This window comes from Micromys minutus (genome assembly GCF_963924665.1).
Source record: "Micromys minutus genome assembly, chromosome: 15".
NCBI classification, from domain to species: domain Eukaryota; kingdom Metazoa; phylum Chordata; class Mammalia; order Rodentia; family Muridae; genus Micromys; species Micromys minutus.
Window position 1 is genome coordinate 2,552,970 of NC_137984.1, and position 24,494 is coordinate 2,577,463.

Genomic DNA, 24,494 nt, shown 5'->3' on the forward strand with positions numbered 1-24,494 from the left:
AATCTTGGCTTTTCACCCACTTCTTAGGGTACGGCAGACATCTATGTCATAGCTGATATTCAGAATCAAAACAAAGCAAAACAACTCTGAGTCATTGAAGAGAAAATTAAATTATTGTTTAATACTGTTTGAGGAGCCTGAAACAATGAATTCCATTGCTAATATTATATTTAGAAACATTTTCATCTATCCCAGATAACCAAAAAAGAGGTTTTTTTTCCTAAGAAAGGTGAATATAAATTTATTATAATTCACACCCCCACACCTCACACCCTAGCTGGTTATGGATTCTACTAATAGCTTAATATAGATCCTTTATGTTCAGCACAACTGAGAAGCCTGTGAGGAAACAGGGCCAAGATCCCCCGTTTACCATCAATTCCTGAAGCCACAGCCTCTTAGCTCCCCAGAATCACAGCTATTGAAAGTTAGGACCAGACCCTCTAGTCAATTCGCTGTTAGTGGTGGTGTAGAAATCACAGGCAAGAACAGAATTCAGGCTCAGGCACAGATTCAGGCTCATGCTCTACTTTTGGTTATTTATTGACTCACAGTGGGTTTAACCTCTGTAAATGAGGAAGTCTTAGTCAAATCTTGCTGCTATAACAAAACACAGACCAAGTAATTTATAAACACTGCGAATGTATTTTGCACATTCCAGAGGCCAGGGAGGCCAAGATGAAGGGACAACTGCTGTATGAAATGTCTTTCGTAAGAATGCCAGTCCTACCCAAGAGCATGGCGCCCCGCTGACAGCCGTGTCCCCAAACTCCCATTCTTAGAGTGACCACATTGACTCTTTAGTTTTAACAAACATTCTGGAGACAAGTATTCAGACCATAGCACTACCTCCCTATGTTACCAATGTTTTAGAATTTTGGTTTCATTTCTTTGTAAATGATACTAAAATAAGACTATCTCCAAGGGTACCAGTTAGAATCCGACACGTGCAATAGCAAGCAACCCCCAACTCTCCGTGAGAAAGTAACCCAAACTTTCTCACTCTTTCATAGCCATTTTGGCTTGGCCAGTAGTTTTTCTGTGCTGTCCTAACCTAAGAACCAGGGATGGGTGACTTTTGGCTATGTAGCGTTCTTAGTCACCATGGCAACAAGAAAAGGATGGTGAGAAATCACATATTTATTCTTAGAAGTGTTTTCCAAGAAAGGTGAGGTCTCTTCCACAGGCTCACTGCCTACAGCAGGCCAACCTGCTCTGCCTGATGCCTAGAAGACTATAATCAAATAATTGACCCATGGGCGAAAGTAGACACAGCGGAAACAAGACAGAATCACTGACTAATAATTGATTGGTTACATTTTCCCACAAAGATTTGGATATGTTGGTTTTAGTTAGTGGAGTTAGAAAACAATTTATGGAGTCAGTTATACCCATTATGGGGATCTAGAGATTGAATTCAAGTCAAGACTAGTAAAAAAATTTGAGTACTCTGGCATTCTAACTAACACACCTGTTTTAGAATGCCAGTTTTCTCCGAGATGTATATATGTATAGGTGTATAATACATACACATATAATATATATATATATACACAAATATGTACAAAAAGGGACATGACAAGAAGCCCCCTTAACTATTGGGCTATCTTATTAGCTTTTTTCAAAATTTAATTTATTATTTTCTTTTCTTTAGTGAGAGGGATATATATATATATATATATATATATATATATATATATACACATATATATATACATATATATATACATATATATACACATATACATACATACATTCATATATACACATATATGCATACATATATGGATATGTGTATATACCTTTCTTTTATATGTAAATATATTTATCCAATACAAGCACACATTATATATGTATATATTTGTACATATGTATATATATATATGTATATATAAATCACATACATTATATACACACATATATACACATGCACAAACACATAGACATCCTAGAGAAAACATGGCATTCTAAGACAGAGCTGTTAGCTAGAATGCCAGAGTACTCAAATTCTTTTTGTTTTTTAATTTCCTCGCAGGCACTTACTGTGTTTTAAACATATTCCCTACTCAGTGTTCTTTAGCTTTGTTCCCTGGTGTCCAGCAATGTCTGGGGCTAAGTGTCTAAGTAATGGGAAGAAAAGGAGCAGCAGCATCGTACTTGGGACAGAGAATGCCCCGTGGCCTCTCAGTGCTGGGTCTGCAGGAATCTGTCGCTCGCTTTTTCTCCTTTGTTCTTCCTTCAGTGCTTGTGGTCAGAATGGTCATTCAGGGATGCTAGGAGGTTACCAGTTCATGACACCGGATGGGCATGAGCCAGTGGACTCCCGTTCCTGAAGAGCTCCCAGGTTCTTTCAAAGCCTTCGTCTTGACTCATATATCCTGGGAAGTGTTATTTAAGATCTTTTCTGTTCCCTTCCTCTTCTGTCTCAAGGCTTCCTGGTAATTTTTCTCAGGTCCTGGTTTGGCTTAGCTTTTTTGTTTTCTAATTGAAATTGCATGTATAGCCATGTTCCAAGTAATGACAGTTTAGTCCCACAATGGGACTACACACAGTGCTCTCCTACTGTTACACCGGAGTGAAATTTCCTGTTAAGAAGTGACATTTTAGCGCCAGGTCAAGTCATGGTGAGACAGATCACTTGTACATTTGTGACAATATCAGTGTAAACAAAGCACTGCTCTGGTGCAAAAGTGCATTCATGTGTGCACATACATGTGTGCACTGTGTACAAAGCCAGATACTGATGAAGTGTGGCCATGTGACTAACTCATTATGCTATAGTCTTATCATTTCAGAGTGTACGCCTATCTTCTTGTAGATAAAGGCAGTGCCTGGTTTGTTGAGTTGTGATAACAGTTGCCTCATTCATCTCAGTAATTTCTTGCTACAGCATGAATCCAGGAGCTGCAGAAACCTATATAATAATAAAACATATATACCATATACATGTTTTTAGACCCTTTGCATGTATCAGGAACACACGAACTATATTCTGGGTATATGGGTAGGTCGTGCCATCTGCATCTTGAAAACTATCCTTTTTGACTCACATCTCCCATTCCCCACCACCCTTCTACTTTCTGTGAAAAATTCAATTCTTTTAGCCTAGATATATGTGAGATTACGTAGTTTCTTCTTTCTATGTCATTTCACCTAACATAATGTTCCTCAGGTTTACCCATTTGTTCATGAATGAAGAGCTTTCCTTCTGCACTTGTGGTGTGTGCGTGTGCGTGTGCGTGTGCGTGTGTGTGTGTGTGTGTGTGTGTGTGTTTTGAATTTTCTTCGTTCTTCATCACTGGTTTTTTAGTAGGTATTTGAATTGATTCCATACCTTGACTGTTGTGGATGATGGTGCAGGGAACATGGGAGTGACCTACCAACTTCATTTCCCTTGGGTGTATTTTTAAAAGGGGCTGCTGAACTATGTGCTGTTGCTTGTTCTTTCTCTCGCCTCCTCCTCCTCTCCCTCCTCCTCCTCAGTTCAGACTTTCTATATGTCATCCTTGCTGGCTATACCAATTTATACTTTTGCCAACAGAGAACAAAGCTTCTTTTTACTTCACGTCCTTGCCAACGCTTGTGTTTTTAATCTCTAGCAGCTGTGATATGAAATCTCGGTGCAGTTTTGGTTTTCAGTGTTGTTTCAGATGGATGGTTAGAATGACCCGAGTTTCTCCATCTGGTGTGGTAAGGCCATTGCTTTGCATCTGAGTAAATACTGTGCTGGTTCTTGAGGGGAAGGAATTCCTGAGAGTAGGGATGGCCTTACTCTAGACAAACTGACAGAGGAAGGCAAGGGGGTTACCGGCACATCTTTTAAAGTCTGTGCTTGGACAAAATAGTGAAGAATTGTTTCCTTTGTAGCAAAGACATTTGTATTCATCCAGCCAGCTATTTGAAAACAGGCATATGAGTGCATTTTTATACTCCTGGTTTCTAAGTAGTCAGTTTGCCCTTTTGGAAATTGCTGAATAAGAGTTGCTTAAGCCATAAAGTATCTATACAAGGAACTATGTCATTTAGCTGGTTGATTCAAGCTGAAAACTCCTTTTACATTTAGGCTATAGCTCTTAAATTGGTTTTTATCTAACAACAAAGTAATTTGACTCTGAGAGGAAAGACGTACATGAACTAGAAAGGTTATGTTCTAAGTGATCTACTTGGGACTTTAAAAAACAGATCATCAAGATTAAAATCATATTTAATTAGCTTTTAAAAAGAATACATTTACAACTGACTTATCTGGATATTTTCTCTATAAAGATACCCCTGGCTGTCAGTAGTTACAGGAGGGATATCTGTGTGGCTGAATCCAAGTTAAGATATAAACAGCTAGGCACATTGTAGTTTGTGTTCTTCAGATGTATGTGTGCATTTATGTGTGTCTGAAATTTCAAATAAACAAGAGAGCTCACCACACTCTTGTCTATGCAATCAATGCATTTATTGAACATTTCTCAGTCTTCTAACTTCCTACTTTAAAAAATTTGATTATATAATATTCCTTTATCTGAATTACTTTAGTAGACAAATTGTTGTGTTGAAATAATCAAAGGGAATATATTACCAAATTAGAAAGAAGAAAACTTTTCTGTAAGCATTTCTAACAAGTGATATATATCACATAGTATCATAGTATATTCTTTTTTTTTAATTCTCACAGCATCTTTATTAATGATACAATTATTGGAAATACATGATAATAGGTGCAACTTGACTCCTGAAAAACAAGATATAAATTCAGCCAACAAAACATATACACGTACTAAAAAGAGACCAAACCCTAACACTTGTAAAGCTTTCAAATTGGAAAAGAGTCTTCAGGTATGGATTCGTAAGTTTTTTTCCTTTTTCTTTCTTTCTTTCTTTTTTCTTTTCTTTTCTTTTTTTTTTTTTTTTTTTTTTTTTTTTAGGTTTGATAGCATGCATTGAAATCCCACTAGTTACCTAGTTACCATAGGCATAAAGTACATGTAGAACAGAATGTAACATGGAAACAGTCAGAGTTTTCTTGGTGTGTATAGATTAAACATAATGATCTTTGAATACCAAACATTGCCACAAGGCTATATTCCTAGCTCTTGGATTATTAATGATTTAAGGTCCAGGTGTACCCCACTTGTACTTGTCATAATAATAACAATGTCTCTTGTTTCCTAATTCTGTCCCCATTAATGTGCTACACAAAGAAAAAGAAACTGCACGCCTTTTGAGAAAGACAGATCGGATTTGAAACCTTAGTCTTCCATTACCTGTCTCTGTAACATGAAGCACCTCTGAGTCTTATAAAAGGAACAGGTTTTCCTTTCTCTTCCTGAAGTCTCTAGACTAGCAGTTCTCAACCTGTGGATTGGGACCCCATTGTGTGTGAGGGTGTTGAATGACCCTTTAACAGGGGTCACCTATGAGCATCTGCAAGCCCTAGTTAAATGCTTTCTTTTATAAGCATTGCCATGGTCATGGTGTCTCTTCACAGCAACAGAACAGTGACTAACAGTGACTCTTCAGAGAGTCAGCCCTCAAGACTGCATCTAACCCCAGTCAACTCCTCAGGTACTTACCTCTACATGCCATTAACATTGGCACTTGGGGAGCAAATTCCCAATGTTGGGGCTGTGAGGGGACATACTCAAACCACAGTATCATATAAAAGAGACCCCGAGGACTCACCCATTCTGCCACTTGAAGGTCAGTGGAATTGTGTATGAACTGGGCAGTAATGGGTCCTTGTTAGCTACCCAATCTGCCTAGGCTTCCAAATTGGACTTCTTGGGTTCTGTAACCATGAGCAGAACTTCTGTTGTGTGTAGGTCACCTTATCTATAAAGCTGTTGTTACAGAGGCCCCAGCAATACAAAGGCATCGTCATGGAAATTCTTCCTAAAATCCTAGCAGTGTAGCAAAGAGACGACAGTCTTTCTGGTCTTTGCCTTCCTGGTGTTCCTGATTGCTGTAGCTCTTTCTGGGGAAAGAGGAAAGGTCTCCTCAGGGGCTTTTAAATGGGCTTTTAAATGGATTTATGCAACTCTGTGTGTATTGGGGAGTCCAGCTCTTTACTGGTGACATGCCTAGTAAAAGTTATCTATGTCTATACAAAATGATAGCCTTTAAAACAGGAAGTTTTAGTTGTCTATAAAGGATCCTAGTCTTGTTTTATTTATTGGTGGCTACATGCAAACTTCAGAAAGAAGGTCAGTATAGGGTCACAGATGCACATTTCTCTAGGGTTGCCTTTACTGATTATGGCCTGATGTGTTTTCCTTTTTTTTTTTTTTTTCTCCTTCTACTCTTAAAGAAGACTCTGGATCAATTCCCCAGGACCCACATAGTGGTGCAGACATCTGCAACCCCAGTCCAAGGACGTGTAATGTCTTCTCCTAACATCTAAGGTTTGGAGTGAGGAGGTAATTAATGTGCTTATCCTACATAGCAAACCCTGCATGCATGGGTCAAAGACTAAGGGTCACTATTCTGTTCTAGTAAATGTCTTTTCGTCAGACACAATTTCCAGTATCATAGCACATATCTGATAAGAAAAACAGCTTTTTCTTATTTTTCTTTGCCACAGTGTTTGTCTGTTCTTATTATTTATGTGGCAGATGAGTTTTAACAATTGGATTACTAATTTTTATTGACTCATGCCAAATCTATACATAAATGTAGGGAGACAAGACATTATTATGTCGCTGTAACCTTTCATCTAAACCGAAACACTATTTTATACCATAGTTTTGAAACGTAGACCTTTCTTTTCTCTTGCCTCTCAGGTCCTGTCTTCTGTGGTGCAGTCTCTGTCTGTTGCCAAGGTGTTTAGACACAGACGTCTGCTGGCTCTGTGTTCCTTTAGAACTAAGCCATTTCACTAAACTTGCTTAATATTTTAAACGTTTTTAGTTAGCTTTCTTAGCTGTTCTAGAAATTCAAGTAATTCCAATGTTTTTGTCCCCCTTTGCCAGTTTCAAACCTATGGAGGTTCCAAGTGTCCCACTTAATACATCCAATGGGGGTTGACTGGGAGCGTCTTGGCTCACCCATTCGGCAGTGCAGAACCCACTGCCTCACTTTTAAAGAGATGTCAGTTGGTACCTGTTTTGGGAAGAGTTTCTAAAGTTGGAGAGATGGCTCTGTGGACACAGCATTTGTGGCCCAAGCACTGAGCATTTTAAATCCTGAGCACTCACATTTGGGAAACAAAAGAAGCAAAAAGTCTGGCTCAGCAGGGACCACTTGAAATCCCAGTACCTAGTGACTGTCCAGCAAGATCCAGGTTCAGTGAGAACCTCCGTCAAAAGAATAAGGTGGAGATTTACGGAGAGGACGTGGACTTGGCCACTAGTACACACACATGTAGGTGAACATGTGTGCACACAGACACACCACAGAGCAAGAGGGAGGGAGGGAAGGAAGGACATAAATGACAGACTTGGAGTTAGCCCTGGAGAAATAAAAAGAGGGAGTAGAAGGAGGGAAGGAGGTCTTTGAGAGAAGAGAAGCCAGCAAAGAGCCAGGAAGAGAACAAAGCACAGGAAGTGGAGGAAGCTGTGGGCAGAGAAAACGCATAGGTTGGCAATCCCTGTCAACAGCAACCATCCAAAAGCAGCTTGGGTTCCAACCATCGCTGGAACGCACAGGGTACAAGGCGAGAACTAACTGTCGCAAACTGTCCTCTGATGTGAGCTTCACAGGTGCCCTGCAGCATGTGTGCACCCCACCCCTGACTCATAATCACACAAAATAAATACAGACAAGAAGGGCTTGCACGTGTGTATACCAAAGGATGTGTGAGGACTTCCGCTACCGTTCTGTAGTAATGACAATCTGGGACAAAGAAAGGGCCCAGCAACAGAAGACTGGTCAAGTCAGTCATGCTATTCCCGAGTAGTGGACGATTATGTATTAAGAGGAGAGACGTAGGCAAATGGGAAAAAGACTCATATCCTATTGCCTGAGATAGGAAAACAGATGTGAAGGGTAGGATCTGTGTCTGAGAACTACACAGCACGTGTACATATATACAGACGTGGTTTGGAAGGCAACACCATTGTATTAACAGTGCTTATTTTTCAGGCAGAACTGCCAATTAGGTGAACAATGCTTACAGTGTATAACTACGTCACTGACAAAGTTGCAAGTAACATGAACGGCTTTTATTTCTTTCCCGTTGAGAATTAGTTACATAAGGAGAAAAAGGAACACTGAAACCTGGACAATATCAGTAAAATCAATCAACCTCCCCCCAGAAGAATTAGTTATATCTGTTAATTTAAGAACAAGAATCATCCAGGGTTGAGGCTGAGATCTAAGGCCAGAGAAAACATAAAGAGGGCTAAAAATCACTAAGCAAACAAGGTTTCAGTAGAGTTGCACAGAAACAATTCCACCCACCTGAGCAAAGCTTGTGTTTGTGGGAGTAAAGTAACATAGGGTTGGTCCTTAGGGACTTGTTTCTGGTGTGCTTGGGATACAGGCCTGCAATCCCAGCTACTAGGAAGGCTGAGACAGGAGGATCACAAGATTGAGGCCTGCTGCAATAGTTCAAGGCCAGACTCAACAACTTACACCCTGTCTCAGAAAGAAAAGAGGAACTGGGTGTGGCTCAGTGGTGCAGGAGGCCTGGGTTCACTCCCCAGTTGGGGAACACGTTGGTTTCTTCCAGGAAGAAGATGATAATGGGGAGTATGTCTATGATAAGGAAGAGTGTTCAGTAAGAGTTCAGTGAGAGAGTGCTGTAGGAATAAGCCACCCTTGAACAGGCCCGGTGGCTTCCTCGGCTCTCTGTCACTAGACTCACTCATGGACTCTCTGTTGTCCTCCTAAGGGTAGCCCTGCTCAGCCTTCAGTTTTATGTCCACCTTTAGCCGGTCCATCTGTTCAACTGTGTTCGTTTGACACTTGCTCTGCAGACCCAGCTCATCATGAACTTAGAGATCTAACAGCCTCGGCCTCCCAAGTGCTAGGATCTAATGTGGGCTCGCTATACCCAATTGTAAACAACTTCTTGAAAAATTACCTTACTGAGAGTTTAGGTAACTTGCCCAGGGTCATGCAAAGCTGATACTTTCATGCACTGGAGATCAGCTTTCCAGATTTGCTTTTGTGTGAGAATATTTTCCCCTATTTTTTTTTTCTTATCCTGATTTTGGATTGCAGGATTTAAAGGATGTTGTTTTCTTGTAACTAAGACTGTGGAGCAAATCACTGTGCTTCTCAAATTACAGCCTGGGAGAAGCTGTAGAGGATCCCCAGGCTGGCAGTGGCTGTGGATGGGCACCAGCCTCTTGCACTAGTCTGGATTCCCTTCAGCATCTAGACACAGCCCCAACAGACCTTGTGGCTTTCCATTTTTATTCTAATCCTTTCTTGTCAGAGCCACACTGGGACTCATTTCCTCCATTGTCAGAGTGTCAAGATCCTGTTCTAGAATCACCTAGGAGACCAGCCCCTGGCGATCCTTGTGAGGGAGTTCGCTGAGGTGGAAGGACATAGAGAGCAAGCTGAGAGCTGCATTCATCGGCCTCTGCTTCTGGGTAGCTGCTGCGTTGTGATCGGTTGTCTCCTCTCCTGCCACCATGACGGACTTTACCCTTGACTGTGAGTCAAAGTAAACCTTCTTGATCCTGGGTTTCTTTTCTTGGGTATTTTGTCAAAGTGACAGGACAAAACAACAACAAAACAAACAATAACAACAACAACAAAAACAAAAAAGCATCATCGAAGATCCAGAGACTGTTTTCTGTCATTTCTTTGGCCTTATCGTGTATCTTCCAAAACCTTGTCCTTCTTTCTAGTCTAGATACAGTTGCAAATATTGTCAATGGAACATCCAATAGCTGCAACACAGGGAAATGGAAGGGTGCATAGAGCAAAGCCTTGTGCTATTTTCTACTGGGGGCCTCCTGGTCTAGCTACTCCTGATGTAGTCCATAGAAATGCACACCCTGGCACTGAGGGTGAGAGAGCATTCAGGAGGGTGAGGCAAGGGAGGGGAGAGAGAGAGAGAGAGAGAGAGAGAGAGAGAGAGAGAGAGAGAGAGAGAGAGAGAGAGAGAGAGAGTGAGAGAGAGATTGCCTGGAAATACTGTATGCATGGATTATTCTGGTGATGACCAAAATTTACAAAGTAGCATAGACCAGACCAGGTTATGGCTACCCATGGATCATTCATTTTTTCCACCCCTATTACTCATAAACTAGCCACAATCTTATTAGCAATAGACAACAATATTATCAGGGCAAGCTTCACAAAATGTTCTCCGTCTCATTATGCAGCTCAGTGGTGGGCCATTTCTACAGCCTCGCCATCTTACAAGAGACTGGCATTCACCACAGACATCAGAACGTATGTCTGAAACACAATCTCCTTTGCTGCTTTTCTCACCAGGGAGACAGGTGGAATCCTGCTCTTACTCAAGCCCATGTGTTTTCTGGTCTCTTATCCTGGGCTTGCTTTCCCCTGAAGCTGGCTCATTCTCCTGTTTCCAGGCAGAAGCTCCTTTTGCTTGTGTTGAGATTTCTGTTCTGTCCCATGAGCAACACTGCACCACAAAGAAGCCACCTATTCTTTCTGCTTATCTTCTGCTCTTGTCTAAAATGTTAAAAGCCTGTTGTTGTACTTCACACACACACACACACACACACACACACACACACACACACACACACACACACACACCCTTTTTTACAGGCCAAGCATGTTCTGGAATATGCTTTCACAGCACTAATCCATACCAGTGTCCAGAGTTCTCATGCTGCTGGACATCTGTTTCTTCCATTTTGGTTCTTTTCTGACTCACCTAGCATCTCGAGCAGACCATGAACTTATACCATATATGTTCTTCTATAGACATGCACACACATTGAACTCAGTCACAATTGATCAACTTCCAAAATTGAGAGACTTTAAAAGTTTACCAATCCAAATATTCTTTTTGGCGAGACTCGTGGTCCAGTGGTCCAGTGTTTTTCTTGCCTTTCTATATGTCTTCCTTCCCATGATAGCTGCCAGCCTCCTAGTGGGACAGAAAGTGATTCAATCATTCTCTCATGTGAATGAAATGTGGGTAGCAACAGGAGCACAGAGTTAGTAAGACACAGTCCCCTGTGGAGAGATAAGATGTCTTGTGGGAAAGAAGTCAAATTAAATATTTAAACTGAAGTGCTCTAAGATGACAACACTGTAGAGTGTGCTTCCCCAATCTCTGGAGAAATAAGGGAAGGCTTTTAGGGGGTAATGGCAGTTAACTTAATGAAGACTTGGTACATGACCAAGAGCTTTGTCCCCACCCCCTTTTTATTGGATATTTTTATTATTTACATGTCAAATGTTATCCCCTTTCCCAGTTTCCCCTCCAAAATTCCCCTATCCCATCCCCCCTCCCCTGCCTCTATGAGGGTGCTCCCCCACCCACTTACACACTCACTCCTTCCTCCCTGCCCTGACATTCTCCTACATTGAAGCAACAGGCCTTCACAGGACCAAGGGCCTCTCCTGGTGATGCCCAGTGAAGCCATCCTTTGCTACATATACAGCTGGAGCCATGAATCCCTCCATGTGTGCTCTTTGGTTGGTGGTTTAGTCCCTGGGAGCTCTGGAGGATTTGGGTGACTGATACTATTGTTCTTCCCATGGGTTTGCAAATTCCTTCAGCTTTTTCAGTCCTTTCTCTAACTCCTCCATCAGGAACCTCATTCTTAGTCCAATGGTTGGCTGTGAGCATCTGCCTCTGGCAGAGCCTCTCAGCAGACAGCTATATCAGGCTCATGTCAGCATGTACTTCTTGACATCCTCAATATTGTCTGGGTTTGGTGTTTGTACATGGGCTGGATCCCCTGGTAGGACAGTCTCTGCATGACCTTTCCTTCAGTCTCTGTTCCACAACTCATCTCTAAATTTCCTCCCATGAGTGTTTTGCTCTCCCTTCTAAGAAGGACAGAAGCATCCACATTTTGGTCTTCTTTCTTCTTGAGTTTCATGTGTTCTGGGAATTGTATTTTGGGTATTCCGAGCTTTTGGGCTAATATCCACTTATCAGTGAGTGCATAACATACGTGTTCTTTTGTGACTGGGCTATGCTCAGAATAATATTTTCTAGTTTCATCCATTTGCCTAAGAATTTCATAAAGTCATTGTTTTTAATAACTGAGTAGTACTCCACTGTGTAAATGTACCACATTTTCTGTATCCATTCCTCTGTTGAAGGACACCTGGGTTCTTTCCAGATTCTGGGTATTATACATAAGACTGCTATGAACATGGTTAAGCATGTGTCCTTGTCAGATGTTGGAGCATCTTTTAAGTGTATGTCCAGGAGTGGTACAGCTGGGTCCTCAGGTAGTACTATGTCCAATTTTCTGAGGAACTGCCAGACTGATTTCTAGAGTAGTTGTACCAGCTTGCAATCCCACCAACAATGGAGGAGTGTTCCTCGTTCTCCACATTCTCCCCAGCATCTGCTGTCACCTGAATCTTAATCTTAGCCAATCTGACTGGTATGAGGTGGAATCTCAGGGTTGTTTTGATTTGCATTTCCCTAATGACTAAGAATGTTGAACATTTCTTTAGGTACTTCTCAGCCATTCAATATTCCTCAGTTGAGAATTTTATGTTTAGCTGTTCCCCATTTTAATAGGGTTATTTGATTCTCTGGAGCCTAATTTCTTGAGTTCTTTGTATATATTGGATATTAGCCCTCTATTGAATGTAGGATTGGTAAAGATCTTTTCCAGAGCTGTTGGTTGCTATTTTGTCCTAATGGCAGTGTCCTTAGTCTTACAGAAGCTTTACAATTTTAAGAGGTTCCATTTGTCAGTTCTTGATCTTAGAGCATAAGCCATTGGTATTTTGTTCAGGAAATTTTTTCCTTGTGCCCATATGTTTGAGGCTACAGCAAACAGTAGCCAGCATCGAACTAAATGGTGAGAAACTTGAAGCAATCCCACTTAAATCAGGGACTAGACAAGGCTGCCCACTCTCTCCCTACCTATTCAATATAGTACTCAAGTCCTAGCCAGAGCAATTAGACAACAAAAGGAAGGCAAAGAGATACAAACTGAAAGGGAAGAAGTCAAAACATCACTATTTGCAGATGATATAATAGTGTACTTAAGTGATCCCCAAAATTCCACCAGAGAATTCCTAAACCTGATAAATAACTTCAGCAAAGTGGCAATTAACTCAAACAAATCAGTAGCATCCATCCAGGCTGAGAAATTAGGGAAATGATACCCTTCACAATAGTCACAAATAATATAAAATACCTTGGTGTGACTCTAACCAAGCAAGTGAAAGACCGGTATGACAAGAACTTCACATCTCTGAAAAAGGAAATTGAAGAAGCTCTCAGAAGATGGAAAGATTTCCCATGCTCATGGATTGGAAGGATCAACATAGTAAAATTGCCATCTTTCCAAAAGCAATCTACAGATTCAATGCAATCCCCATCAAAATTCCAACTCAATTCTTCATAGAGTTGGAAAGAACAATTTGTGAATTTATTTGAAATAACAAAAAACCCAGGATATCAAAAAATATTCTCAACAATAAAAGAACTTCTAGGGGAATGACCATCCCTAACCTCAAGCTATATTACAGAGCAATAGTGATAAAAACTGTATGGTATTGGTACAGAGACAGGCAGGTAGATCACTGTGGTAGAATTGAAGACCCAGGAATGAACCCACACACCTATGGTCACTTGAGCTTTGCCAAAGGAGCTAAAACCACCCAGTAGAAAAAAGACAACATTTTCAACAAATGATGTTGGTTCAACTGGTGGTCAGCATATAGAAAATGCAAATCGTTATCTCCTTGTACAAAGTCCAAGTGGATCAAGGACCTCCACATAAAATCAGATACACTGAAATTAATAGCAAGAGCTTTCAATGTGCACAGAATCTGATTCATCCTCCCCCGTGGCCCATACTGTAAGGTTTTATCATCCTCTCATTTGAAGTATGCCTATTATTTTCAATATAATTGACAATGTTCTATTCATATATTTGGATTTTTATCCTTGTTTGGGGCTTAAAATCTGTCAGAATGCAAGACTATCTGCCCAAGGGAAGTAAAAATTAATCTATGCCTTCAGGACCAAACAAAACATTACATAAACCCCATGTGGTATCCACAAATGTGACAGATGGAAATATTTTCTGTTCAAGCTACAACAGTTTTAGGACTTTCTTCCCAGTAGAGACATTTAAAACTTTAGTTTTTTTTTTTTTTTAAGTTTTTAAAATTTACATCATTACCAGACTCAAAAGAGAAAGCTCCTATGGGTGCCTAGCAGTTAAGTCAAACTAAGTTGAAAACGTAAGAGAACAGCATGGGAAGCCTCTTTCCATGTGTGCGTCCGTGGGTTTGCATGTGGATACTGGAGGAAAGGATTGAGTGGCACAGGTCTTTCCTGTGTCAGTTGATAGCCATGAGCATCCTCACCACCTACAAGGTGGAACTTACTCCTGCAAGTCACCTTCTGATATCTATGTGCACACTGTGATATGATGTGCATACATCACACACACACACACACACACACACACACACACACAAAGTAAATCAATGTGCAGGTTGGTTAATTATTCACACACACACACACACACACACACACACAAACACACACACACACACACACACACTAAGTAAATCAATGTGCAGGTTGGTTAATTATTCAAGTGCAGTTATTGGTAGTCTGTAAGGATTCATGAAGCCTGGGCTCTTTTGCCTCAAGAAACATGAGCCCATTTCCTGCAGGAAGTTGATATGAGAGCTTGCTTTTCTTTTTAATTGTTTCTTCAGATTTAGAAGATTATACTAAATGTATAACATGTAAAGAATGATAAGGCAGGAAGGCCTAACCTGTTCACCTGGTATCCGCAGTTGGACGGTTCTGTAGGCACTGTTATTGCCTCTGGAACACTAGGGTGAAAACAGACAGAAGGTGATGAAGGGGCTGGGGGACACTAGACTTAAGGAAGCCCTAGGATGATACAATATGAAAATCTTCAAAATATTAGTTTGGCACCAATAGGTTTTCATATTTGGAGACCTTCCCTGTTATTATTACTCAGTATATGGTAGAGCTCTACAGTCGCGGGAAACACTGAACCAACAAAGCAGTCTAGCAAATTACCAGACCGATGCTCAAGTCACTACATGTAACCCACTGTGATCAGGCACATCTTGAGCTCACAGACATTACAGAGACTGTGCCTGAAAATCTATACAGGTTCTGGGTTAGCAATGTTTCTAGAGACCCACTAGCCTGACAAACTACCAAATGGGGCCTGAACCGATTACGAGCTGCGTAACGGTGGCATGGAGCAAATACTCTCCAAGGACTAAAAGCCATGCAGCCCTGGAACACCGAAATCTCCAGAAGGCCAAGTAGCAGATCTGTAATGAGCTCAGAAAACACCCTGCTGGGACCCAGTGGGAGACATTCCACAGGAACAGAAGGCATTAGAAGCCTGTCTTCCCCAAAGTAGAAATATGTTCCCAGTACACATCCCAGCTCTTCAAATCTGAACACACTCTCCATTTGCTATGTCTCCTGACAGGAATGTGGCTTCAACTGTCAAAATGAAGCCATTGCTACAGATGTCACCAATTTACCAGCATGCAGGTTGTCAGTAGAGATGTCCCAGCTGCAGAGCTGAACTCCTTATGACCACAGAATGCTTTTCACCCCTCACGGCAGAACAGATGCAGTCGCTGCCCTTGGAAGCATGGCTACCATGATTTCTGGAGTGACATTGGAAAGAAGGATGCTTGTAAATATCAACATCATTTTCAGTGATATTAGGCCTGGGGAAATCCAGGACATATCAGTGACAGTCCTGAAGGCCTGAAAGAAAGCCTGGAGGGCAATGGTCATTTGAATTCAAGTGTCTTAATACCACATCAAGCTCAAGAAGGAGGACCAATGTGCAGATGCTTCTGTGCTTCTTAGAAGGGGGAACAAAAATACCCACAGGAGGAAATATGGAGGCAAAGTTTGAAACAGAGACCGAAGCAAAGGCCATCCAGAGACTGCCCCACCTGGGGATCCATCCCATATACAGCCACCAAACACAGAGGCCAAGAAGTGCATGCTGACAGGAGCCTGATATAGCTGTCTACTGAGAGGCTCTTCCAGATCATGACAAATACAGAGGCAGATGCTCACAGCCAACCACTGAACCTAAAACAGAGTCCCTAATGGAGGAGTTAGAGAAAAGATTGAAGGAGTTAAAGGGGTTTGCAACCCCATAAGAACAACAATACCAACCAACCAGAGCTCCCAAGGATTAAACCACTATCCAAAGAGTACAAATGAATGGACCCATGGTTCCAGCTGCACATGTATCAGAGGATGGACTTGCTAGGCAACAATGGGAAGAGAAGCCTTTGGTTCTGCCAAGGCTCGATGCCCCAGTGTAGGGGAATGTCAGGGTGGGAGGGGGCATTCCCATAGAAGCAGGGGGAGGGGAGATAGGATAGGGGGGTTATGGAGGGGAAACCGGGAAAGGCAATAACATTTGAAATGTAAATAAAATATACCCAAGAAAAAGAAAAAAGAAAAAAAAAATCAAGTGTCTCCATTACTGTCACAAAGCATGGAGAATACTCAAGTCCACAAGCCACACAGAAGCATCCATCCTGCCAAGGCCATTGACAACTTCACAGTCTTCTGTCTATACTGTAAATAAGCCATCTTTCCTAGAGTGAACTCACCATCCACATTAGCACTAACATGTGCCACCCTATAATTCACCCTATATAACGGGCTCCTGAGCATTAAGCCTCTTGTGAAATTTTCTAACCTATGGCACCAATTTTAAAGCATTATTCTGTCTGGGGGATCTTACTCTCTGAGCCCACAAGTGAAAGCCAATCAGGATTTCTCTGAGACTGAGGAATGACAAGGTGTGGAGAAAGGCCTTGTTGAGGAATGAGGAGGAGAGACTCTTTACCACTCATAATAAGATAGAATTCTCTGACCTTAAAAACCAACTCCAAGAGCATGGGGGACACAGTCCATGAGTCTCTGAGAGAAACCGCACAGGCAGTGCCTACATGGTAAGCATACTGAAAATCAAAATGGGGATGCTGTGGTGATGTAGGATTTCATCATTTCCTCTGTCCCTTTCTAGTATGGAATCAGTGGCAGCAGCTCCAGGAATTGAGAGAACACAGACTTTTTAATTTCCCGTTTTCACAATGAGTTTTAACCAGTTTTTCTCATCTGAATTCTGTCTATGAACTACTTATGACTGAAGATTAGTTTGACTATCAAATTCATTTATTAACCACCAACTCCTAAGGGCGGTCCTTTCAGGAAGGAGAACCTTAGGGAGGACATTGAGTCATCAGGCTAGACCTACCAATCTTAGCTGGCATTTGTGGCCCTCTGTCTAAGCCTCTTTTGTATTACTCCAGTAAAGAGTCTAGATAATTTGCAGAGAGAATGAGTTGCTTACATTCCTATAGCTGAGACGTTCAAGGTGAAGGGCTGCATCTGTTAATGTCGCATAGTCTGGCAAAGGCATGTGGTGAAAAAACAAGATCGTACTAGCTCAGCCTTTGTGGTGCTTTGAACAGGAACAGCCCCCCAGAGGCTCAAATATTTAAATGCTCAGTCGTGATGGAATAGCACTATTTGAGATCAGGAGGTGTGGCTTTCCTGGAGTAAGTGTTGGAGGAAAAGTGTCACTAAGGGTCAGCTTTGGAATTTCAGAAACCCAAGCCAGGTAAAGTGGCTTTTCTCTTCCTGCTGCTTGTAGACCTGAACTGGGCTACTTGACTAGCACCATGTCTGCCTGCCTGCTGCTATACTTCCTACCAAGATGATAATGGACTAAATCTCTGAGCGACTAAATCTTAAAGGGCCATGGCATTAGGAAGGTTGAGAACTACTGGCCAAAGGGAAGGCCAGACTCAAGTTCTGCTGCCTTTCTCTCTACCTCTTTCTGAATTGATGCCTTTCTCTCTACCTCTTTCTGAATTGATGTTAACCTGATTTCTCACTATGATAAATGTGAAACAAAATGCTGTCTCTTGTATGCACCCTGGGGCAAGGCTCTTCCTAATTGAAACCTCCATTCTGGAAGGACCTCCAGCTGGTTACTGCTTGGGCTATTAGCTCTTCCATTAGGTTTCAAGCTCCATGAAGCAGTGACTGAATTTACTTCTTTGCTTTTCCCTTGGGCTCTAGTTTGGAGCTCTGAGTGGTGATACAGAGTTGTACATGTGTGGGATTGTTTTGAATCAAGTTAAGGGGGGAAACTGTCAGCAAATCTTGCCTTGCTGGTTCTTGGGATCTTTGTAGCCCTAGCTAGCTAGGCCTGACCAAGGCAGATTGAGTTTGGTTTCTGTAAGATCCCTACCACAACCAACAAGCTCCTCTCTCTCTCCTCTCTCTCTCTCTCCTCTCTCTCTCTCTCTCTCTCTCTCTCTCTCTCTCTCTCTCTCTCTCTCTCTCTCTCCCTCTCCCTCCCTTCCTCCCTCTCTCCCTCCCTTCCTCCCTCCCTCCCTCTCTCCCTCCATCCCTCTCTACCTCCATCCCTCCCTCCCTCCTTCTTCTCCTCCTCTCCAAACTTAGCTTTCTATGTACTCATTGGCTCCTTTCTTCTACCTCCTAGCCTAGCATGACTAGCTCCTTGCTCACATGGACGCCGAGTCCTTCCTCCTTCTCCCCACTGTTCTGTGGTCATGTCTCTTTCTTAGAATACTTTCTTCCAGTGCCCTTTCCCAGCTAACCCCAGGAAGTAAAAAACAAAATACTTTAACAAGTCGTAAAGGCCTAGACATCTGTTTGGAATATGGCTCACTATGGTTGCTTTAAAATCAAAGGAAAACCACACGCCCTTGTTTCTGCTTCTTAAATCCACCTATTCAAAAAGATTTCCATCTCTTTTCTTAGTGTGCCATATGGGAAGAGCTAGGCTAGACGTCTGCAAGATAAACTGTTTCCTTCAAACATTTGGAATTCTGCTTCATTTTAGCCAAGGTTTGGGAGCAGCTCTAAGCTCAGTACACAGACTTTGATAAATCTCTTGATTATTCTCTCAATATTAAACTACCTTAATCCTAGTTAGAATTCCATAGCAAGATGGGTTCCTTGCCAGCTCACTAAACCAGTACACGTAGTCCATAACCCCGCTATTAAGAACAATTCAGAAATCATAAGCAGAAATTCAAGAAAATCTCTCTCTCTCTCTCTCTCTCTCTCTCTCTCTCTCTCTCTCTCTCTCTCTCTCTCTCTCTCTCCTGGAAGACAGAATTGGAAAGCCTCTCAGAAACTTCTCAAAGACCTAGAGAATCTTAAAATATCCTTTGTTTCTCTACCAACTAAAGTTGGCCATTTGAGCGCTGTTTATTATAAAACGAGGCAGAAATGCTTCCAACTTACAGCATTGCTCTTTGTATGTTTGTTTTCTTTGCTTACATGTTTAACTATGAGAGTTGGTGTAGTAGTCACAGGTCAGTTAGCAAATCCTGGAGAGAGGCTCCTTAGTCATCATTTTAGTGACTAGTTCTTGGACACTGACTGTGTGCAAGGTACTACGGTGAATAAGGAAAGCGTTAATTAAAATTTGACCATGGGGCATGAAGAATTCATTATATATATACAGTTTGTTCAAATGTTCTGAGGAAGGAAGCTTGTGTGAACATGAGAACTCAATCAGTTAGTTGGAGAAGGACATTATCAATGAGGTGGAACATGAGCTTTGACCATTAGCCAGAAGTCAGCATGGGAAGGCAGGACTGAACAATCCCACTGAGACATTATTTTGCTGTTATTTTTCAAGACAGGGTCTCTGTCTAGTCCTGGCTGTCCTAACTTATTCTATAGACCAGTCTGGCCATGAACACAGAGTTGCCTGCCTCTGGGTCCTGAGCAATGGGATCAAAAGTGTGCCCCACCACCCACCTGGATAAAACATTTCTAATGGTCTCAGAAACAATGTTGCACAGGCTGTAATTGAGAAATGGGGAACTTTGTGCACCTTAAAGGGAACACAGAGATTAAATCCACTGGGTCTGAAATCCCAGGTTAATGTGCAGGCGGCAAGTTTGTTTTGTCTACTCTTATGCTCTTTCAGAGGTATGTCATGAAATCATTTGGCATCTCCATGTAAACTGGTTGGTCCAGAAAGAGGACCCTAAACACTGGAGAGCAGTTGGAAGGTTCCTAAGCACTGTACAAGTCTTGAAAGAATAGGACTGTATAATAAAGGTAGAACTGAGACCCCATGTGTCATGACATTTCTATGATTTAGAACACTGTTAAAAGGGGGAGTAGAACTCAGGGAGTGTGTGTGTGTGTGTGTGTGTGTGTGTGTGTGTGTGTGTGTGTGTGTGTGTGTGTCACTGTACTGGCTCCACTAAGAAGTCAGGTGTGACCCTGGGAACAGTGGTGCCTGCAGATGTGAGGTCAGCTTGGCCACCTGTGTCCTGATGTGTGTGTGTGCTCCCTGGGCAGTTGAAAATTGAAATTCAGGGTGTGACCTGCACTCAGCCTGGTGGAAGATGTGGAAATAGATGTGTGTGCCAAGGGAAAGTTAAGACAAGCATTCCAGGAAGGGACTCTGGGACTAACAATTTACTTTGGGCTGAAGGAAGAGCCAGGATTGAAAATAGAGAGGTCAGTGTAGAAGCAGGAAGACCTAAGAAGTGAAGAAGCCACTGGTGTTCAGAGAACCAGGCAAGGAAGGATGGAAATTTAGAGAGAAACTAAATGTGACAAGAATTGTTTATGGGTGACTTTCACTATGGATGCTGGGACGTATTCTTTTGGAAAGTCTGGAGGTTTGCTTTGGCCTGTTTAATATTCTGTTTTTGTATTTTTGTTGTGTGTGCATATGTGTGTGTGTGTCTATGTGCACTGATGTGCATGCGTGTGGAGCCAGAGGTCAAGAATCCAGCACTGTTCCTCAGGATTCCATCCTTCTTTCTCTTCCTTGGCATCCCATCCACCTTTTTTCGTCTACCACTGGCCTGGAACTGGTGGGCTCAACTAGGCTGGGAGGTCTGGAAGCCCAAAGAATCCATCCTCCTGTCTCTGCCTCCACGGTGCTCAGCTCACATGAGCACTCCACCACACAGAGATCTAAAGGAATATTGGACTTAGCTCTTCATGCTTGTGAGGCAGACACTACCAACTGACCACCTTTCTTCCTACCCAAGCCTCATTTCTTTAAAATAACAGAATGATGAAAATTGTATGTCTGGGGGTGGGGCGGCAGCTTGTGACCAAGGGACAGCTTAATGTACTAGGTATCAAAATTATTTAACCCCAAATCACATTTCATTAATACTAGAAGAGACCGGGGAGGGAAGAAGGGAGGAAGGGAGAGAGAGAAACGGCTCCAGAAATTCACATTAGTCAGCGAACATAACCTCTTTCCAAACTGTGAGGATTTAAAAGTTATTCCTCTGCCTTTATCCTGTGGAACAATAGCAGCCAAGCCCCTGTGTGAGCAGCCCTCACACTGAATTGCGCAGTCTCCTCGGGCTCACCTGTGTCATCTGTTTCATGTCTTTCCAGAACACCAGAGGAAGCTATGATAGCCACTGGCGGGGTCATCACCGGCCTGGCGGCCCTGAAGCGACAGGACTCTGCCAGGTCTCAGCAACACATCAACCTCAGCCCACTGCCTGCTACCCAGGATCAGAAACCCGTCAGACGGCGCCCGCGAGCTGACGTCGTGGTGGTCCGTGGGAAAATCCGGCTTTATTCTCCATCTGGCTTTTTCCTCATCCTGGGAGTGCTGGTGTCCATCATAGGAATTGCCATGGCAGTCCTTGGATATTGGCCCCAGAAGGATCATTTCATCGATGCAGAGACCACTCTGTCCACCAATGAGACCCAGGTGGTTCGGAACCAGGGCGGTGTGGTGGTGCGTTTCTTCGAGCAGCATTTACACTCCGATAAGATGAAGATGCTTGGCCCGTTCACCATGGGCATCGGCATCTTCATTTTCATCTGTGCCAATGCCATACTTCACGAGAACCGCGACAAAGAAACCAAAATCATCCACATGAGGGATATCTATTCCACAGTCATCGATATCCACACGCTGAGACTCAAGGAGCAGAAGCAGGCGAACGGCCTGTACGCGGGCTTGCTGGGAGATGCCGAGGTCAAGCAGAATGGAAGCCCCTGTGCATCCAGGCTGGCTGCCACCACCCTGGCCTCCTTCTCCGGGGTGCGGAACAGCTTTCGGGTGGACAGCTCTGTGGAGGAGGATGAGCTGATGTTGACTGAAAGTAAGAGCCTGGGGCACCTCATGCCCCCATTGCTATCTGATAGCGCAGTCTCTGTCTTTGGCCTGTATCCTCCTCCAGCCAAGACCGCCGATGACAAGACCAGCAGCTCCAAGAAGTGTGACACCAAGTCGATTGTGTCGTCATCCATCAGCGCCTTCACGCTGCCCGTGATCAAGCTCAATAACTGTGTCATTGATGAGCCCAGTATAGACAGCATCACCGAGGTCACAGACAACCTCAAAAGTAGGTCCAAGAATCTTTCAATGGATTCCCTCGCGGTCCCACTGCCAAGCTCTGGTGAGTCCTTCCAGCCCGCCACCACATTACTCCCAAGGAACAATTCCGTCGGGGAGTCCCTATCCAGTCAATACAAGTCCTCTGTGGCCCTGGGGCCCGGGACCAGACAGCTCTTGTCTCCTGGGGCTGCGAGAAGACAGTTTGGATCCAACACATCCTTACATTTGCTCTCCTCTCACTCCAAATCCCTAGACTTAGACCGAGGTCCCTCCACACTCACAGTGCAGGCTGAACAAAGGAAGCACCCAAGTTGGCCCCGACTGGATCGGAGCAACAGCAAAGGGTATATGCGGCTGGAGAACAAAGAGGACCCAATGGATCGGTTGCTCGTTCCCCAGACAGCAATCAAAAAGGACTTTACAAATAAAGAGAAACTTCTTATGATCTCAAGATCTCACAACAACTTGAGTTTTGAGCATGATGAGTTTTTGAGTAACAACTTGAAGCGAGGAACTTCTGAGACAAGGTTTTAGTGTTTAAAAATAGACCATTTTTTTCCCATGGAGGTATACACTACTTTAGCCAGTGTTTTCCTCCTTAAAGCACTGGCTGTAAGTTAGCCTTTTTAAAATCAAATGTCAGTGTGTTAGAAATGGCTGGTTTATTCTGTAATGAAGATGGCTGTTTGTATGGGTTCCTTCTTTCCTGTAGAACTGTAGATTACCATGTGAGGATTTGTTTGTTTTCTCACTCTCTGAAAGCATGGTTTCTTTTGTTGACATAGATGTCAAATACCTGCATTCAATTAAGAACTTGGCTTTACTTTCAAACCTTACCCCTGATCATCATCTTCAGAGAGTGAAGAGGTCAATACAGCATGTGCAGAGTACCAAAGTGGGTGAGAGGGTTAGATTCAGGTCCAGTCCTCAGCAGACGCATTTATAAATGAGGGTGAGTGCAGTCTGAAGATGCGATTTTCTGAATGGTTTTGTACAGGACTGCTTACATTACTTCACGGGAGAACTCATTTCTGTTACATCTGTTGTGAATCTGAACTCTTTATGGGATTATGTATATGTATTTTATACATCAGTTCTTCTAGGGTGATAATTCCATGAAAAAAAAAAAAAAACCTGGTGGAGAAGTCCATGGTTTAGAGATAAATAGCAAAAAGCTACTAGCTGTAACTATTTAGCTAGCCTCAGAATCAAACAGTTTCTCTGCAAAGCTATGTGAAAAGTGAATGAGCTAATGTAGTTTGTAGAATTTCTGTCCTGACATGTACAGAGAGAACACTGCCTATGGAGCAAAGATAGGATTATTTACATCTAACATCTAGACACCTGCTATTGTCCAGAATTCACTCACCCCCATGTCCTTATTTTTGTCTAAAAACTTTTATTATTATTATCTAGAAAATAATCAGCTAACCTCAGCATTTCCTCATATTTCCACAAACCACCAGCTTGGTGGTTAAAGAGAATCTAGCACTTGATAAACTGCCTTGTGATTTCCCCTGTGCTGGAAAGCCTTCTGCTAACTCCAAAGACACTTCCTTGGTTGGACAAGTTTTGAGGGCTGTGGTTCTCAGATATATTAAATTGTCAAAGATACTAAATACTAAAGTGAATGTTTCCATTAGATACCTTTCTCGTTTCCATGAAGGTAACACGGTTTTAAGACTAGTTTAATGGGGTCCTAGAAGAGTGTCTCAGCAGTTAAGAGCATTTGCGGCTCTTGGAGAGTACCCTGATGTTGTTCCTAGCACCCACATGGTGGCTCACACCATGTGACTGTAACTCCACTTTCAGGGTATCTAACACTCTCTTCTGACCTCTGAGAGCACCAGGCATGCATATGGTGCACTTATATACACATAAAATAAAATTATCATTTACAAAAGTCTAATGGAATGAATACTCAGGAAATTTTGCTGGTTTTTCCCCCAAAGCCTAAACATCTGTGAACATTCCTGTTGCAGTCAGTAGAAAGAGCAGAAAGGA

General features: G+C 42.5%; 1 protein-coding gene across 1 annotated transcript; it reads left to right on the top strand.

Annotated features, from left to right (window-relative positions):
- Positions 1-21,548: 21,548 nt before the first annotated feature.
- On the top strand, positions 21,549-23,024 carry TMEM200A (transmembrane protein 200A; the record flags this gene model as incomplete). Its single annotated transcript, XM_080929158.1, has 1 exon — positions 21,549-23,024. One exon carries the CDS (start codon positions 21,549-21,551, stop codon positions 23,022-23,024), a length of 1,476 nt encoding a protein of 491 aa, XP_080785284.1.
- Positions 23,025-24,494: the final 1,470 nt, after the last annotated feature.